Source organism: Marmota flaviventris, chromosome 10, assembly GCF_047511675.1.
Source record: "Marmota flaviventris isolate mMarFla1 chromosome 10, mMarFla1.hap1, whole genome shotgun sequence".
In the NCBI taxonomy this organism is placed as follows: domain Eukaryota; kingdom Metazoa; phylum Chordata; class Mammalia; order Rodentia; family Sciuridae; genus Marmota; species Marmota flaviventris.
The window spans coordinates 34063829-34083961 of record NC_092507.1 but is presented as its reverse complement, the minus strand read 5'-3'; the positions used below and the strand labels follow the sequence as shown (position 1 = coordinate 34083961).

General features: G+C 41.9%; 1 protein-coding gene across 11 annotated transcripts in view; it reads left to right on the top strand.

The window, feature by feature from the left end:
• The window catches only part of Eri3 (ERI1 exoribonuclease family member 3), a 133587-nt gene that overhangs the window by 5005 nt on the left and 108449 nt on the right, over window positions 1-20133 (top strand). For 7 of the 11 annotated variants that reach the window (XR_011708828.1, XM_027937171.2, XM_027937169.2 and 4 more), the window contains one exon: window positions 10160-10437. The exons of the other annotated variants lie outside the window; for them this stretch is intronic. Coding sequence is in view for 6 of the 7 variants with exons in the window: in XM_027937169.2 (XP_027792970.1) it covers window positions 10160-10437 (278 nt within the window). In the remaining variant the exon portion in view is untranslated. The remainder of the gene's footprint in view (window positions 1-10159; window positions 10438-20133) is intronic. 11 annotated transcript variants of the gene reach the window in all.

Here is a 20133-nt window from a genome sequence, read left to right as displayed (position 1 = left end):
TGTTTTGAGACCGGACCTTGCTAAGTTGCTGAGGCTGACTTTGAACTTGCAATCCTCCTGTCTTACCCTCCCGAGTTGCTAGGATTACAGGCATGTGCCACTGCACTTGGCCCAACCTATAGGCTTCTGATAGTAGTGTTTATGTGACCTTGCAAAAGTGACTTAGCTCTCTGAGCTTCACTTTCCTATCTGTAAAATGGAGATAGAGGACTTAATAGGTTGGTTAAAGGCTTTGGTAATGTATGTAAAGCTGTTAGCACAGTGCCTAGATACATTTTTATTACTAATAGTATTTTACACAATGATTTTTTTTTTTTTTTTAAAGCAGGAAATAGTTGACAAATACTTTAGAGTCAGCACAGTTGTCATTGTGTCCAAATGATAGAAACAGCCCTGGTGGTGAGAGCCAGCACATAGGAGGAAGTTACAACAAAAGCAAGGCACTGTCCTGCCTAATGGAAAATTTGTACACAGCAGGAGTTCCATTCAGAATCCCAGAATTTTTGGGGGGATGGACCTTAGTCTCAACACCATCAGTAAAGTGAGTTGAATGAGCAGTTTCCCAGTAAATTTCACCTGTGACTAATCATACCTCCTTATTTGTCTGGGGCCATTTATTGATATTGTCACCCTTGAGGCCCTGCATCTTTGTAAAGTGCCTCTTGAATTTTTTAGATTGCTTTTACCACCACTGCAGGAAGTTTTTCAGATAGTATTCATTTCCTTGCTACCATGTGAGGAAACTGAGGCCCATCAAGGTTAAGTGAGTTGCCCAAAGTCATACTGTGACTTACTGTCAAAGCTAGCGCACATTTGCCTCCAGATGAAATTGCGTTTGTTTATTGCTGTGATTTCTCTTTCCTTGAGTGGGAGATGTGTAGTCATTGCAGAACTGCAGTCTGATACATGCCTTGTCCATATCTTTGAGGCTTCATTTGAGTCCTGCTGTATCTCTTTGGTTCGTTTGGGTTTTAATGTTTGATGACTGCTAGGACCAGACCTGTTGGGAAGCAGATTCCCTTTGGGTTGTTGTTTTTAGCCTTTTCTCCTTTGGGGACATTCCTTGGGGAGCCTTGGGTTACAAGAGATTGCTTTGATATGTTCAAAATTGTGCCTTGTGCCCCACAGCTACAGGTAAAATCAAAAGGCAGATAATTTATGGGAGTGTCAAAGCTGGCCGCTGGCACCTCGGGAGGCCATTAGTATGCCTGTTCAGACCCTCTGTGTCCTTGCAATTGATTCCTCTTTGCATGAGCCTGATTTGGGAAGCTGTAGATCTGTGGGTAGTGATTGGATGTGACAGTCCAAACACCGGTCCCTAAATTAATCCTTTTAATGGTATTCTGGCACCAAGGCAATTTCTCTTTCTCTCTCTCTCTCAACTGAGGAGGACAGAATGGGGTGGACTGGGAGAAGAATAGAAAGGAAGGAAGGAAGGAAGGAAAGAAAGAAAGAAATAAAGAACCTTTGTTTGGTGCCTGGGTCGTGCTCTGTTTTGGCATGTTCTAATTCCAGAGCAGTGGACTTTGGGCATATTAATTCATTCAGCAAACTCATACTTAACTTTGTGCCTGACCCTGTGCTGGATACTGGGAATACAGAAATGAACAAAATGTAGTCCTTGCACCTAAGGGTCTAACTCAGTGTTTCTCAAGCTTTTAAAACTCTTTCACCATTTAGATTTAAAAAATAAATCTCGCTGGGCGCGGTGTACACATCTGTAATCCCAGTGGCTAGGGAGACTGAGACAGGAGGATCACGAAATCAAAGCCAGCCTCAGCAATTTAGTGAGGCGCTAAGCAACTCAGTGAGACCCTATTTCTAAATAAAATTCAAAATAGGGCTGGGGATGTAACTCAGTAGTCGAGTGCCCCTAAATTCAATCCCTGGTACCATAAATAAACAAACAAATAAGTAAATAAATAAATCTCATGCCCTTCTTTAATGCTGTATATGAAATTTTAAAGTACATGAAGGAGTCTCAAAGTCAAGGCATTAGCATATCTGGTATGCTTTCTTTTTACATAAACATGCACACATATGCCTATATATAGCTATTTTCTATTCTTAACTCCTTGAAAATTATTACTAGAAGGAAAACAGATACCTAACATAGAGAAAAGTTACAAAATAAGAATAAACTGCGTTACTGAATAATAAGCAATTAACTTTCTGATGGGTTATCAGAGCTATTAAAAGAGGGAGATTTGAACTGGGTTTTGGAGAAGGGTTGATAATTTGCCTAGTGAAAAATAGAGGGGCATTCCAATATAGAGGGAGTAGCATTTGCAAAAGTTCAGATTTGGAAAAGGAAATGTCACATTTGGGGACCTGGGCAAGAGCTGATTGTAACCTTCCTCCTGCCAGTTTCTCACTCTGTAAGGTGGGAAGATTTGCACCTCTGGAATTGTATTTGAGAAGGAGCTTTGAGTTCTCCATTGTGTTTTAATTCAAGACATCCCTTCCTGTTCCTACTTTTGTGCTCAGGGCTGTAATTTGTTTTTCTTTTTAAAATTATTATGAAATCAAATTTGGTTGATTTAGGTTTAATCACTGCCTAAGTTTGAGTTACTTCTGGTTAAAATCACACCTTACTTAAAAAGAAAAATTGGGGCTGGGGCAGTGGTAGAGTGTTGCCTAGCATGCACAAAGCCCTGGGTTCAATTCCCGGCACCAAAAAAAAAAAAGTTAGATTTTTCTGGGCATGGTGGTGCACATCTGTAATCCCAGCAGCTTGGGAGTCTGAGGCAGAAGGATTGCAAATTCAAAGCCAGCCTCAGCAATTTAGTGAGGCCCTAAGAGACCTAGGGAGACCCTGTCTCATAATAAAAAGACCTGGGGATGTGGCTCAGTGGAAAAGTACCTTGGATTCAACAGCTGGTACAAAAAAAAAAAAAAGATAAAGAAAGAAAGAAAAATTAAAATTGATATGCATTGTTAGCCCTGTGACCGATGGAGAATCTGTCAAGTGTGGAAATGTGGGCCATCAAACATGGTAGAGGAAACTAAGAGTACCCAAAGAGTTTGATACCTTTTATCCTTAGTTTCCTCAGGTGTAAAATGGAAATAGTGTTAACTATTTTTGCTTGACATTTGGTAGGATTAAATGAGATTAAGATCTATAAATCACCAACACAGAAAATGGTGTTTCCCTTTCCTCTTTCTCATGTTTTAACTGTAGCTCCCTTTTATTGAGCACTTACTATCATGCAGAGCATTGTACGTACATTATTTGATTGAATTGAACCCAAGATATTGGTATTATTTTAGCTATTATTACAAAGAATATGCAGTAGAGTCAGGATTTGAACCTAGATTTTTCTGACCCAAGTGTTTTAACAACTAGATTGTATGGCTGTGCTTCAACACCAGTTCTCCATCTTGAAAGCAAGAGCCTAGAAAATATTTAAACAGTATGATCATCCCTTTAAGTACCTCCCATCCTATAGACAATATCTATGTAGATATTGTCTATAGGATGGGAGGTACTTAAAGGGATGATCATACTGCACCCTCCCTCCCTCCCTATCTTATTTGCTGTACCTTAGGAAACAAGACTTTATGTCCCCTTGTGTGTAATGGAGGGGCAGCTGACTTGTAGGACTTTACTAAGAGATGTCGTCCAACTTTGGTCCCTGGAAAGAGTTTGACCAAGTTGTAAGCATGCTGATGGTTTAGCAAACAGCAAGCAAATTATAAATAGTTGCCTCTTGATGTGTGCTATTTTGAGCTGTTGAGATGGACCAGTTGAAGCTAGCCTGCTATGGCTTTGTTGTTGCCATAAGAATCTGGTGTTCTTATAAGCCTTTGGTGAAAGTCCTTAGGTAATTTGGGATTAGCAGTTGTTTCTGAAGCGGGAAGCTCACCTTAGCCCTGCCTTGGAGCAGAAGCTGTGGTTATAGGATAAGGGCAGTGACAGGTTGCAAAGAGGAGTAGAGTGTTTTGTTGAGATGAGGGTCCTCCTTTAGAGTTCTTCCTTCCTTATCACGTTGGGGTCATCAGAAAGTCGTATAGAGTTTGTGGGGTATATCATGCTTTCTTTTGTCTCCAGTTTGTAGCCTTGAGTGGAATAGACAGAGCCTTCAGATTCCGGTCTATTCTTTGAGACTGTAGAGAAGATTGGGGGATGAGTGGAGAGCTCTACTCCTTGCACTGGAGCCACGGCCTAGTTCTAGAGACCTGGTTCTGTTCTTTCTCTTTCTTGCTGTGTGAACCTTGGGTGCTCCTTTTTCTTCCTGGGCTTCATTTCTACTGGCTGACTAGACTGTGTTGCCTCTGAGGTTTTCTTTTACCTTTGACTGTTTGATTTTCGTAGAAAGATTTCTGGCAGTAAGGATACATTCTTTAATTGAAGATTATGATTCTTGAAGGCATGAGGTCTATTTATGTCCTTACCAAGCAACTTTTTGCTGCCTAAGACAAAGCTTGGGACTAGGTGAGTTACAAACAGATGGTACAGTGTTCTTTGTTGTTGCTTCTGTGACTCAGGGCCTTAGCACCTGTGATGCTATAGGTCAGACCCAGGCAGGGACTTGCCCTAGGACTGAAAACTGAAGAAGCTATAGTTCTAGTGGTTCAGGTATTTCTAGTTAGTTGAACACAGGAACCGCCTCTGGTACCTTGGAGTTTATCTGGAAGATACCCCTGCCTCCCAGTCTGGCTTTTAATGGCATGGGTTGAATACAGGGATGCTATCAATCCCCATGTTCCCAAAGATTCTAAGTCTGTGTGGTTGGGGAGGTGGAGTGGAATAGACCACGTGTTTCCTGATGGACTCCTCTGCTTGTCCCATCCCTGAGGCTCCCCTGGCCTGTGTATGTGGAGTTGAAGAATGACCCCCTCCCTCTACTCTCCCTTCCCCCTTCTAGTAATGGAGGCTATAAAATGTCTATTTACCCAAGACACCAGAACGACTCCTCTGTGGTTCCACTAATCTGGTGATTTGGTGCTTCTTTGGTCTCTCAGGTAAATACAGATTGAGTCTTTTTATAAAGGCATATTATTTCCCTCATTAAATGTGTGTCTTGGCACATGTGTTATTTACCTGATAGACAGTAATGGCTGCAGAGGAGCCATTGGTGTCTGTTGTGTAAATATGCTGTACAGAGACCGTCCTCCAGGGGCTGTGTTGCGCAGGCCTGTTTCTCCAAATCAGGCTGGCCCCAGGGCAGTCCATATTTACCCCTCTTCTGTCCCCTTTGGAGGACCAATCCCTTCATTTTGAGGAGAGAATCATTCATATTCCCCCTTGCTGTAGGCTGCTTACTACCTTTAATTTGTTAGAAGTAAAAGGAGGTCTGAGAATAAATGTGTAAATCTTGTTCCCTGATTAAAGATAGTTTGCAGAAATACAGAGAATCATAAACTGTTTCTTTTTAAGTTCTGCCCCTTAACTAAATATTCAGAGATCCAGTTGAGGTTGTAAACTGCGAGACTTATATTCTTCAAACCTGTAACTAAAGTACAAAGACATCAATATGAAAGAGAAGCCCTTCAGCTGCCAGGAGGTACAAGAACAGGTGGAATGTCATGTAGGGAGTGCTGAGGTGTTTCTTGAGTAGCTGTCTGGGGGCCTCAGTGCCAGTGAGGGGATCATGGAATAGGGGCTCTTCTGATGAAGACTCAACTTGATGGAGACTGTTTGGGCTGAGGGGATGCTTTAGGGCTCACTTTTGCCAAACTTGCTGCCAGAGGGTACACGGTGGGGAGATATCTCTCTCCCTCTCTCTCACCCTCCTTCTCTCTCCTTCCCTCCCTCTGTCTCCTTCCCTCCCTCTGTCTCCGTCTCTCTCTCTTTTTCACATACCACTTGTTCTGGTTTTTATTTTTTAGATCACATCATACACAGACTTTATTTATATTTTAGTATTATTTTTTATTTTGCAGTGTTGGGGATTGAACCCAGGGCTTTATGCATGCTAGGCAAGTGCTCTTCCACTAAGCTACACCCCCAGGCCTGCATATGGATTTTTAAAAATATTTTTTTTAAAGTTTGAAACAGTCCTAATTTACATAAAAGTTTTAAGTACAGCACAAAGAATTTTTTCCTGAACTATTTCAGGGTTAAGTTCCCAAACTAATGCCCTATCATCCTGAACACTTTGTATTTCCTCCAAGCAAGGACATTTTCTTAACCACAATACAACCATCAAAATCAGGAAATTAACATTAGTATGTCACCTCCATCTAACTCACAAATCCCATTCAAGTTTTACCAGTTGTCCCAGGAATGTTCTTTGTAGCAAAATGATATGGTTCAGAATCATGGATTGTATTTAGTTATCAAGTATTATTAGTGTCTTTTTGACTTTCCTTGATGTTCATGACCTTGACACATTTGAAGATTACAGGATGGTTATTGTGTAGATTGGCTCTCAATTAGGGCTTATTTTTTTTTTTTTTTCTCATGATTAGATTCAGGTTGTGCCTGTTCAACAAAATGTTGTAGAAATAATGCTTTGTTCCTATTGTATCTTTCAGATGGCATGTGATTTTAATTGATATTACAGATGATGTTTATTTTTGATCAGTTGATTAAGGTGATGTCTGTCAAGCTTCTGCATTATAAAATCATTTCCTTTTATAGTTAATAATCATTTTATGGAGAGATACTTTCAAACTATGTAAATATCCCTCAATTAACTTTAGTTGTATTCATTTATATTTTTTTGACTCATAATTTCCCTAGTTGATTCAATGTATTTTAATCCATTATTATCATTAATTATTCAGGGTGATTTTTCTGGTACAACAGGATTTTCCAGGCCTATTTTGTTCTTTTTCTGCCATAGCCCTGGAACCAGCCATTTCTCCAAGGAATTCTGGTTCTTTTTTTGGGGGGAGGGGGACTACTGGGAATTGAACTCAGGAGCACTCAACCACTGAGCCATATCCCCAGCCCTATTTTGTATTTTATTTAAGAGACAGGGTCTCACTGAGGCACTTTGAACTTGCCTCAGTCTCCCAAGCCACTGGAATTACAGGCAAGCATCACCTCGCCCTGCAACTCAGGTTCTTTTAATAGAGAATGGTATTTAGAAGCCAACTGAGTGGTGCTGCTTCCCCGCTCTTCTTTAGATGGAACTAGAAAATATTTATGTGTGTGAATATGTATATTTGTGTGTGTATGTGTATATATATGTAATTTGTATGTATACATACACACATACATACCTACTCATACTAAATATATCTACACTTAAATATCCAGGTCTAAGGCAGAAACAATGAGTTTATACTCTTACTGCCAATTCCAATCTGGCACCACCTATTTTCTCCTTTTTTTTTTTTTTTTTTTTGTACCAGGTATTGAACCTAGGGGCATTTAACCACTGAGCCACGTCCCCAGCCCTTTTTTGTCTATTATTGAGAGACAGGATCTCACTGAGTTGCTTAGCACCTTGCTAAGTTGCCGAGGCTAGCTTTGAACTCGTGATCCTCCTGCCTCAGCCTCCTGAGCCACTGGGATTACAGTTGTGCACCACCAAGCCTGGCACCCTTTTCATATTTTAACTACTTTCTTTAACAGTGAGAAACCTGGTTCCCATTATCTCTGTGTATAACCAGTCTCCCATTGCTGGCTGTTGCCCTGTTTCATTCACTCCTGAGTGCCTCTTTTATCCTGCTCATGACTCCCCAGAGTAGACTGCCCTGGACATGAATGCCTCCTCACCTGTCTTTGGCTCTGACATGCTGCACACCTTCCCACATCTTCAAGGATGCCCTTTCAGCCCTGCTTGGGCTCTGACTCTTCCCCCACACCTCTGCATCTCCCCTCCAGCTGATGTAGGCAATACCTTCTTCTGCTATAGGATTAAATTTTTCAGGAAGGGAAGAGGAAGAGCTATCCTCTTTTCCTGATTTGAACTGAACTTAGTTGTTAGAAGAAAGGAAGTAAGGAACCAGTGACTGTTGACATGTGGAGGCCTAGCCTTCTAATGTCTATTTTTAAGACTTTCTATAAGAGATGCCTTTTGATGTGGGTGAAATCAGGTGAGAAAATAAGGCCTACAGGCCAGAGAACCTCTAGCCATCCATGTGTTGTTCATGGGAAGGGATAGGGTGTATATAATGTGCTCTATGGGCGATCTGGAGCATTCTAGGGATGGAGGAAACACTGATGTAACTCCCCGAGGCTGCCTGATGCATTAATTAGACTTATAGGCTGGGGATATGGGGATCCAGGCTTGGCCAGGTGGGCATAGCCTACTGTATGATAGTAGTAATAATAGTAAGCTAATATTTATTCACCCCTTATGTCCCATACATTGTTGTTAGTGCTTTACATGTGTTGTTGCATTTCATTCTCACTTAAAGAGTGGGTAGTGGTGTTATTGTCATTTTACAGGTGAGAAATTGAAGAACAGAGCTTGCCCAAGGTGCCATGGCTATTAAGTGATAAAGTCTGAACTCAAACCTGGAAGTCCTCATTAATCATGATGCTTAATTGCCTGTGTTTTGCAGATAAGAGTTTATTTATGCTGCATATACTATAGACATATTGGAGAAGGTTAAAGATTTCAAAAGTCCTTATATGTGGTCTGATTTCAAGGGGTTAGAGAGGGACTTTTGATCCAAATTAGCAGATGGGTGTCTGCCATCTCAATAAGGTTTCCCAGTACTATTCAGGAGTAGGTGATGTGATAAGTTATTTTAGATTCTGGTTTTCAAAGGGATGTTGGCCCTTTTGCCTTTCCAAGAGATTCCATAATGAAACTCAAGCTAGCCTTTGTCACCTGGGTTGAGGAGGTTTGGCTACATTTTGGGGGAGACTATAAGCAAGTGCTGTGCATGTTCATGATCCATGAAGAACTTAAAATCCTTTTGGTTTTCATTCATTTGGGGAAATTAAAGACCTACACTAGCACATATCCTAACACAGGCAAATGATTGTACTCATTTAGTGAATCAGGAGAGAAATGGAAAAAAGAAGTGATAATGTGACATTGTCCTTTTTTTTTTCCCCCAGGTAATAGTGACCTCATTGCCTTTGAGTATGCTTTGGGATTCACAGTGTGCTGTCCCCACTACCTGATGTGGATAGAGCCAGGTGTTCACAGCCATTCTGAGGCAATCACATTTGGCTATGTTGAAATGGGGCCTCAAAAAGCATAAATTATGGTTATATCTGTATTGAGTGGTAGGATTTCTTGTTTGAGAAGTTGAAGGAAATTTGAGTGTTAGGTATAAAAGGAAGAAAGACAAAATTGTTGCTTTGTTCCTTATTTATTTTTTTGAAACTTGAGTTATTTGTGAGTAAAACTTAGGCTTTGATTTTTATATTTAGTTAGTCCTCTGAGGAGCAGACATACTGCAAATTTAAAGGAAAAATGATTTTTTTTTTCCCTGCACATGTTCACTCAGAAAACTTTACTAGACTTTTAGCAAAGCTCCCATTACTGCCACATCTGGGTTTTCTCTTTTTCCTTCCCTATTTAAAAAGTCCCACAGTCGTTCAGGGCCTTTAGGAGAGAGTGAGTCTGAATGGCAGCAAATGAGGAGGCCTGAGGCTGTTGCCAGCTGTGCTCTCCAGGCCCTGTTCATTCCCCCAGGGTGCTGCTTACCAGTGTGGGGGTTGGGAAGTCACCAGAATGTTGGGAGCAAATTCCCCTGGGATTTGCTTTGTTTGCTTTCACACTTTCACATTGGTGTGCAGAGATGTCAAGACACAGGACAACCCAGGTCAAATGGCATGTAACAGAGCTAAGGAGAGAGCCTTGGACATTTCTGGCTGTTTGTCGGGGTCTACTTAACTCCCAGGACTGATTGTGCAACTGGGTCACCTCATGTTAACTTTGGGACACTTAGCTTTAAAGTTAACTGTTGCCACCTGGGAAGTGACCACAGAATTTTTCTCTCTGCTCCCTCTTGAACTAGAGCTCAGTTTAAAGATGAAGGCCAGTGCTGCATGTTGTTTTGAGAATGATCTGGGAGACTCAGAGCTGTAATAATGCTGCAGGTGCTGGTTTTAGGGTCCTGAACTTTAGTAATGGATACCGTGATTTAGAAAGGGGCCTAGAAACCCCGAGGAGTGGCTCATGTTGCATGGACATTCCTGAAGACTAGATGGAACAAGGCCACAGTGGGAGGGGAGTAACCCAGGCTCTCTGTGTTTTTTGTTTGTTTGTTTTGTTTGTTTTTTTAACTTTCCTCCCCTAAGTTTTAGATGCTTCTGGATGTTCAATGCTAGCACCTTTACAGACTGGAGCAGCTCGATTTTCTTCGTATTTACTTTCAAGAGCGAGAAAAGTGCTGGGCTCCCACTTATTTTCTCCTTGTGGTGTTCCGGAGTTCTGCTCCATATCCACCAGAAAGCTGGCGGCCCACGGCTTTGGCGCATCCATGGCGGCAATGGTGTCCTTTCCTCCCCAGAGGTATCACTACTTTTTAGTGCTGGACTTTGAGGCCACGTGTGACAAGCCACAGATTCATCCTCAGGTAACTGTTGCAATCATTGCTTTAGAAGAGGTGGGGTGGGCAAGAAGGGAGGGAGGAGCATCTTGCTACCTGGGACCCAGAGCTATTTTCTCATGTCTTCCTGGGTTTTACCTGTTCATCTGGAGTTTCTGCCTAGGAAGAATGGCTTGGTCCAGGTATGCTAGGGCAAGGTAGACCTGAGAAGTCTCTGGGGGAAACTGGGCACATTGTTTTTTTCTGGTCTCAGCTTTTGGGAATCAAAATATTTCCTTCTCTTCTGTTCTCCTCTTTTCCTTTCCTTTCCTTTCCTTCCTCCCTTCTTCTGCCACTGCCACTTGTTCTTTTAGGGAGTACTATGGTAGTCAGCCTCCATATTGACCCCCCAGTGATCCTTACCTCTTGGGATTCACACCCTTGGAAGTTCTCCCACGCTGAACCAAGGATAGCCCTGTCTAAGCAATAGATTATAGCAGAAGAGACAACGTGTGACTTCTGAGACTAAGTTAAAAAAAAAAAAAAATTGCAGTCCACTTTGTTCTTTTGGACCACTTGCCCTGGTGAAAGCCTGCCACTCTGCTACATAGATACTCAAGCAATCCTGTGGACAGGCACATTAGAACTGAGGCTCTAATCCAAAAGTTACTACCAGTTTGGCAACCATGTGAGTGAGGCATCTTGGAAGTGAATTCACTAGCTCCAGTCAAGCCTTCAGATGACTGCAGCCCCAGTGAACATTTGACTTCAACCTCAGGAGAGATCTTCAGCAGGCCAAGCCACTTCCAAATTCCTGACTCATAGGAACTGTAAGAAGTAACAAATGATTGTTGATGCTTTAAGCCACAAGTTTTGGTGTATTTGTTATGTAGCATTAGATAACCTGAACAAGTACTATTGTTGATCTTTTGGAAAAGAAAATTTCTTTTGCTTGCTTTTTTTTCCCCCTTAGTCACCAGCTGGGTAAAAAGACCTTTTACCTTTAAAAGTTATGCTGCTAGGAAGCTTGGATTAATAGGAGAGAGACAACTATGCTGAATTATGTTTAAGTGCTTGGTGGTTGCTTTGAGGGAAGTGGTCAGGAGCCTATGTGGCAGTTCATTGCAATGGGCCTCGGGTATGCCTGGCTCTAGGACTGTAACTTTTCTCTACAGGGCTAGGTTATATAGTATGTAATTTGGGGATGCATAGATTTGTTGGTCTGGGAGCAGGTTACAGTAGGAGTAAGCAGGAAGAGGAGAAGAGGACCTTCAGCATTGGGTACTTTGGGGGTCCATTCAGAGATAAACTGGCTTTATTTCTCATGTCCCCTTCCCCCAGAAATGGGTCTGTCTTTAGAATGATAAATTATTTCGCCTAAAGCAGACATCACAACCCTTTTTTCCTTTCTCCTCTCCTCTTTCCTGTTCTCTGTTAAAATAATGGTGTGCCTCAGAGGCATTGGAATCATGCCTATGGAGGCTTTGGAAGACAAGCTGGATATGGATAATACCCTAAGAGAAGGAACTTTGGATAAAAGGGAATACAGCCTAGGAGTAAGCCACACTTAACTTTCTCTGACTTTTGTTCCTGCCTGTGCCGTAAAGTCTGATCTTTGCCTTCTCAAACTATTGGGGTTTCTCTGACATGGTGGGTGTGCCTGTGTGGTAGGTTGGGAGTTTTGGTTAAGTAGAGTCTTCTAAGTTGAGAATCAGAGAACCATGTCCTAACACTCCATTTCCCTTACACATTAGGTTTCAGTCATTGAATAAGCCTTAATGGGACAGGAATCTAAAATTCAAGACATCTCTCTTACATGTGATTCATCCCTCTTCTGACCCTTTATAATTGTTTGGCACCTCTGTTATGGTATTTGCTGCTTACTGCTTCCTCTAGGATGTGCTTATGGATGTGTGTTCCTTTATCTTTTCAGTTAGATTATAAACTCATAATTATGTAGCTCTGTTCTGATGTCCTGCAGAGGGTCTTGCCAGTGTTCCTGAAGATAGAGTCTAATTTGTGTCTCATTTGTTTTTTTTGTTTGTTTGTTCAGGTTTTTGTTTTTTTGGGGGTACGAGGGATTGAACTCATGGGCACTCGACCACTGACCCACATCCCCAGACCTATTTTGTACTTTATTTAGAGACAGTTTCTCACTGAGTTGCTTAGCACCTTACTGTTGCTGAGGCTGGCTTTGAACTTGAAATCTTCCTGCCTCAACCTCCTGAGCCACTGGGATTACAGGTGTGCACCACCATGCCTAGCTCAAAACTTTTTTTTTTTCTTTTTAAATACATTTTTTAGTTGTAGATGGACACAGTACCTTTATTTTATTTGTTTATGTGGTGCTGAGGTTCAAACTCAGTGTATCACACATGCTAGGCAAGCACTCTACCACTGAGTCACAGCCCCAGCCCCTCAATTGGGTTTTTAAGTGTCACCTTTTAATCTCTCTGTCAAACTATTATTCTTTTAATGTATCTATATATCTATCTATTACAGTGCTGAAGATACAGTATAGATTTATTTTTTATTTTTTTATAAATTTTAATATTTATTTTTTTAGTGTTCGGTAGACACAACATCTTTGTTTGTATGTGGTGCTGAGGCTCGAACCCGGGCCGCACACATGCCAGGCGACTGCGCTACCGCTTGAGCCACATCCCCAGCCCCATAGTATAGATTTAAATAGATTTATAGATTTAAATCACTGTATCACAAACTTTCTTCTCTTAGACACCAGGTCTTTCCAGATTCAGGCTAAGTTAGAACCTCATGCTGTTTACCAGGATCTGAGCCTGATTAAAGATTACCTCCAGAATCAATGAACCCTGATGATGTGATTCCAAGGGCACTTAAGGAATTGGCTACCCTGGTTCATTATTAGCAAAGCATTAGCTGTTGCTTTAGAGAACTCAGGAAGAAGCATTTGCTGTCTTATCTTTAAAAGGGGAATACGAATGATCTTGGAAATTATAGACCTGTTAGTTTACTGTGATTCCAGAGAAGATACTTGACCCGATCGTCAGATAATCAATCAGCAAACAGCTAGAAGAGCGTGGGGTACTGAGTAATAACTTACATGGGTTTGTGAAGAAGAGCAAATCTTGTCAGATCAATCTAACTTCTTGCTGTGACATAGTGATGGATTTGAGTGCATCTAGGGCAAGTGATAAATGTAATGTATCTCAACTTCATTAAGCCTCTACAATGCTCTGATCAACAGGTAGGAAGGTGAGTTTAGGGCCACACATCTATGTTGGACTACTCTTTGGATCACCCTCAGAAAAGGGATAGGCAGCTTAAGATCTGTTGTTATTAATAACTTAAAGCCTCCCCCCTCTTTTTTGGTGTATTTGTGTGGGGGTCTTCTTTAGGGATTGCAAGTAGCAGGCTCATCATAGGATTCAGGGAAAGCTAAGAAAATAGATTACAGAAATTTTTAGTTTCAGGTAGGACAGCATCCTTCTAGTGAGTTCATTATAGGTCAGGTTCTCATTAGAGCCTCTGTGCTGTTTCTTTAGGTCTTCTAGTCAGCTGGGAAATGGGGGAAAAGGATAAAGTGTGGATGAGGGGAACAAAAATCATTTCAGGCAAAAAAAATGATATTTAGTAAGAAAGAAGAGGAATGGACTACATTTTGGGCAACTGATTTCTCATCCATACTAAATAACTTCATCATGTGGGAGTAGTTGTTCCAAGGAGTATGATAATAACTTGCTCTTCATTTTAATCAGGACAAAAATAAATTTAAATGGAAATAGGAAAGTTTGAAATTTGAGATGAGAAGGAACTTCCAAAGAGAATAAAAGGCTAGAATGTTCTATGCAAGTCAGTTAGAAGGTCAGCTTTCCATAGTGCTCTCTCAGAATGGAGTGATGTCTCTCCTCTTGACAGATTCTTTATGGGTAAAGTTTGCCTGCCTCCTGTGGGTGGAACTGGGATCATGAATGAAAACCATCACAGCTCCTCTCTTGACCAGCTCCTAAGAGCTTTCAATACCCATGATCTCTGCCTAGTATACTTTTGATTCTTCTAGAGTACATCATGACTCTGGGTGCATAGGAGGCAGAAACAGGTTTTGGGCCAAGGCCCTTTGGAGGCTTGCATGGGCTCATCTGTCTCTGGTTTTCAGAATCCCTGAGTCAGCTTATTGGGACTATCCTCAAGGAATGCCATCATGAAAATCTAACAGGTGTAAGCTCTGTCGTACTTGGGTGAGTAGCAATATTGGTTATAAATATAGTAAAACATCTGGTATTTTCCATTTGTCATCATTTTTGTTGTTTATTTTTGTACTTTGTTCAACTAGGTGAAACTGCAGTGGTTGGTTTGCCAATAATAGGCTTTTGTGTTCTGGTTGTTGCACTCATTTTATTTGTTTTACATGTTTTGCTTCAGATTAACATGATAGGTGTTCCTCAAATATGAAACTATTGTTCATTGGAAAACATTTTTTCACTTAAATGTTAATTTAGATAGTTTATAATGTATTAACGCCTCTAAGTTTCAGGAACATAGCTCCTTTCTTGTTTTAGGAATTGTTTCCTGATATAGAAGTAGATTTTTATCTGGTTTAGGAGAATAGTGGCTTCTTTGTCCTTACTAGCAGGAGTTCACTTTGCTCATTTTGGTGTGGATGTGCATGGAATGATAGTTGTTCTGACCCTGAGGCCCAGAGAGCAGCCTGAAAGCTTTGGTGGGATCTTTAATTGTGCATCTTTAACCTCAGGGCAAGTTCTCTCACCACCTCAGTGTTCAGAAGAGACCAAAGTAAATGTAAGTGAGGAAAATGAGGTATAGGCCACAGCTCATGGGGAGGAGGAAGTAACCTCATCTGTCTGGACGGCTAGTAAGGGAGGGGCAACGCAGCTCTCCCCATTTGGGGAGCTGACATCCTGGCTGCTGCCTCCCTGAGTCCTCTCTGGCCGTCCATCAGGCTCCTGGGTACTGCTTTTCTCAATGCTCTACAGCAGCCCTGCCTACTGTTTTCCTTCTCATCTGTATTCAAGTGCCCTTAACTTTGGAGAAAAATGACCTTTGGGGTTGAAGTTTTCTAGTGTTTGGTCTTTGTCCACAGGGGCTTTTTTTTCCCCCTTTTTATAGAAACCTTAAAGAGACTCCATCTGCATTTCGAGTTAGAACTACTGAGTAAAAGAGTTTCTTTTTTATAGAAAATTGTCCAGATGCTAGGTTATTTTTGGAGGGCAGGATGGGGGAAGGGTTGATGGTGATAGAGTAGAAGGAATAATATAGAGAGGCATTTGGAGGATTTCAATATGACCTAGAGCTGAAACATCATTACAGTCTTTTGTGAAAGAGATATTTTGGAAAACTTTACAGGAAATTGATTAAGATCCCTACAAACCAAACTTTATCAATTCCCTTTCTGCTCCATTCAAAGCTGAAAGTCAGGAATCCCCTAACCCACCCCTTCACCTCCAAAGACAAACATTGTTCTTTGTTGCATGGGTAGCTTTTCCCCTTCTCTCTATTCTTGGTTCCTTCAGTCTCCAAGTAAACAGAAAGGCAGTGCCCTAGAGAAAGAACCCACCTTTTCCTTCCATTAAGCTTATCCCAGTAATAGCTCCTCCAAGTGGGACAGGTTGGGCCAGGCCTTTGAGCGGGAGTGCCCAGCTGTTGAATTCTGGTCCTTCTGCCTGTGGCCCAGTCAGCCTGCACTTTTTTCTATACAAACAGGCGAAGATGCTGACGCTATTCTTCTAAACTGGGAAATGAAATGCAAAACCGACGTTAATGTAACATTATGGTTGAGATTAAATGCACCAAAATCAGGAAATTCAAAGTTATGCTTCCCACAGCAACTATAACTCAGCCTCATCTGGCGTGTGTAGTATTTTGTGTTACTGTGGATGGTGTTATATGTTAAGACATTAAAGTTAACACCATAAGCAGAGCACAAAATGCTTGAGGGGGCTGAGTTATGACGACTGTGTGAGCCATAAGTGTTCTTGCACAGGCTTCCGACTCCTGGAATAATTTCTCCCCTGCCCATCAGACCAATTATTGCCTTTCTTTTTAGTTATATCTCTGTTTTAACACATCTTTTCTTCCAGGGTCACTATAAATGAATTCCGCTGTTGGGTATTAGTGCTGATGGTGGGAATGGGATGGCCCACTAGGCCCTTTTGTCCTTTTTGTCACTGCCTCCATAAATGTGGTGCTTTCCCCTCCCCTTCCACAGGCTGCTGTTTTCTGGTGGTCCCCCACAGGGATGGGCCTCCCCATAATACCCACCCTCCAACTCTTCCTACCAGCTCCTCACTAGCACACTCTGAATGGGAACAAGCATTTGCTGGGTCCAGGCCTTGGCAGTGTTGTAATTCCTTGTGAAAGCTGAAGGGCTCTTCTTTATTTGGAGCAGACACAGTATAGAGGTAAAACATACATCTCAGGACATGGAGTACCAATACATGGTGGTGCTGCTTTCTGTGTTTGCCATAGCAAGGCACCATGGAAGTGGGTTTATTTGCTTTATTCAGACTGTTTCTTCACCTTCTCCAGGGTTTATACCTTTAAGCTGCCATGGTGTATAGTTAGGCCATGGAGTTGCCTGGGGGTGGGACCAAGAATTTTCCTTGGGGAGCACTGGGTCACTGGTAACAAAATCACCACATAATTTAGTGTAAATCAAGAAACATCCCCCATAGCTTCTTCTTATCCTCTGACCTCCCCTGGGCTGAGACAGCTGTTGGAATGCAGATTTTGTTAGGCACTAGGCTTAGTTTGGTGTGATGAACAGCTCTAAAGAATAGGACCATTGATAAATGGTGAATGAAATCAGGGACTGTAAAATAACAGTGACACTGAGCTGCTTTTTAAAGTTTTTATTGGACCTGACAAAACCAACTAAAAGAATGGGGAGGACTTCATTGTCACCACCTTAGAGATAATGAAAAGACCTATTTTTTCTCTTGGGATAGCACCTATAGTGCTATAAAGACAAAAAATAGTCTTACCTTCAAGAAGCTCAGGGTCCAGGAACCTGTGACCATCATCAGGCAATATAATAATTATTATTACACAGGCAAGTATTGGTATAGTGGGGACACAAAGAATGAGAGTAATCAGCCCCATTTTCATTGTGTCTGTGTGTGTGGGGTGTGTGAATAGGTTTTATATTATAAGAAGTTTAGGAGACCCAGGAGGGCCATGTAGGCCGGAGGCCTCACACTGTTATAGCAGGGATAAAAGAAGGGGCTCACAGAGTAAAAGCCGGATGAATTGACCTAAGTCTGAGAAAATTGACCTTGCTTATAAGCTTGTTTGTAGGACAGTTGAAAATTAAGGAGAGGGAGAATGAAGACTTTGAACTTGGTGAATATTTCACTGTTGAGTTGGTTGGATTATCTATATCAGTTATATGGTATTTTTCATTTTCAAGATAGAAGTTCTTACTGGGGTATTGTGGGAATATGAACACTATAAGTGGCTTGAGAGAATTTGAGCCTATAAAGTCTGGGCAAAATGGGCGAGGGTCAAAGTGGAAATATGTGAGCTGAGGCTCTGAGGCATTGTCAGGGAAGCCAGTCAGATATCTCAGCTGTCATTGAAGTTAGCAGTTAGGTGGACTGGTAAGTCTCTAGGGAGAGACAGTAACTTGGGAGTGGCAAGATACCTCCCTTCCCTTATACTGGGAATTTGGATTTGGATCTGCTAGGACCCATCTTCAGTAGACCAAGGAGGTTTAAATCCTTCAAACAGTTAAACAGCTGGCTGGCTGACATTAAGAGCTGTGTGGAATGAAGAATTAATGAAGAGGCAGGAGGGTCTGGGTTGCAAGTAAAGATTGGAAAACGTAGAGGTGACTGGAGGGTGTGAATTGAGTGCTACCTCTGAGCTCCAGCAACAGGTGCTCAGCCATAGAAAGCAAGCCAGCAAGTCAGAAAGGGGTGGGTGGGGGAGTAAAGTCCAAAGGATTTCCTGTCTCCATTCTGTCTTGTCTTTTCTCTCCCCTCAACTGATTACACTTTTTTTTTTTTTGTAGACCAAGCTCAGTTGTTTGATGTGAGGAAACTGATATTCGAGATGCTTTCTCCATCTCTGTCTCATTGGAAGAAAGGATCCTGCATCATTTTTATTAAGATGCCATTGGGATGATTATTTTTTATCCTCTTATCCTGGGTGTTCACAGTACTTAAAAAGCCCCCACAGCCTTTCATTTATGTGATGAGTTTTGAGCTCCAGAATTGAGAATTGAGAGAATTGAGCCATAGCCTTAAAAGCTGGAGACAAGAGTCTTCCCAGATTGATACCCCGACCTCCCCACCCCCAAGTGTGCAGCAGAAGGATGAGCAGGCTGGCCCAGGCAGAGGGGGTTTGTTTGAAGTACATCCATAGACAAAGCCCTAATAGATAGCTGCTGAGAGAATAAGAAAGGAGACAGATCAGGAAGGAGACCACAAACATCAGGGAAGCTTTTATTCTGAAGTAGAGGAGCCTTGAAGTAGGCTACTGTTTGGATCCTGTTCTGCATGTAGTGGGCCAGTGAGAGATGTGGAAGGTCTGTGAACAGCAGAACAGTTCTGTTACATGAGAGGCTCTACTTCTCTTCTAGTGTGGTGGTCAGTGTCTAGTTCCTGGGGAGCCATTCCAGTTAAGGGCTGATCTGAGGGCTAAATGCTGGCAGAGGCTCTTATTTGGAGATGCTAGTATTGCTCAAGGTAAAGACTGCACAGTGCAGAGTCCATGGTGAGGTTGGGGGCAAAGTTAGTGAGCCAGAAAGGAAGTTTAAATGTGTTGTTGAATGGAAGGGAAAAAAATAGAAATAGCAACAGGAATTCATGGGAACAAAGAGGAAGATGTTCCAAGGGTTAAAAATGGGTGTAGAGAAACTTGTTTGAATGTATTACTTGAGAGAGATGTTAGAGGGCTGGACTAGAGCAGTGATGATGGAAATAGAAGTTATGTGTCATAGCCCTTAGGTGTGCTGGGAAAGAAAGAAAAGCATGAGAGCCATGCTCTTATCTAGCTCTTAACTCCCTTGGATTGTAGTGGGCTACTGGGAAGTAACAGGCACTGTTACTTCAAGAGATTGATAGGGAGTGGAGCTTGTTGTAAATGGGAGCTCAGAGTTTAAGATCCACATCAAAGAGAACTTACAGGGGGGCAACTGTTTCAGGTGAGATCCTTAGTGGTAGTATAGGCAGTAACCCCTCTAAGATCTGTTTGAGACACTTTTTGGCCATTAGACTAGAAGAGGTAGGTAGTTGTGGTTAGATAAGAAAAAAATTAGCTGGAAAACTTGGAATTGTTTTTGGCCTGGGGGGTACCAGGGATTGAATTCAGGGGTAGTCAACCACTGAGCCACATCCCCAGCCCTATTTTGTATTTTTTTTAGAGACAGGGTCTCACTGAGTTACTTAGTGCCTTGCTGTTGCTGAGGCTGGCTTTGAACTCTTACTCCTCATGTCTCAGACTCCAGAGCTGCTGGGATTACAGGTGTGCGCCACCATGCCCAGCAAAACTTGAAATCTTGCTCTCCAAAATTATGATAAAACAGAAAGCCCTGATTTGAGATTGTGGTCCAGGGACAATGTCTTCTTGTTCATAGGTACTTTTCCTGGCACTAGTAGCATTAAAAGGCAAACTGGTAAACTGAAAGGGATTGGTAGTTAGTTGGGGCTGGGAAAGGTAAGAGCTCATGAATGGGCTGAACCATGCAATTTTGAAAAAGTCTACTTTGACTGGAAAGGAAACATGACTAGAGTACCATTGTCAGGG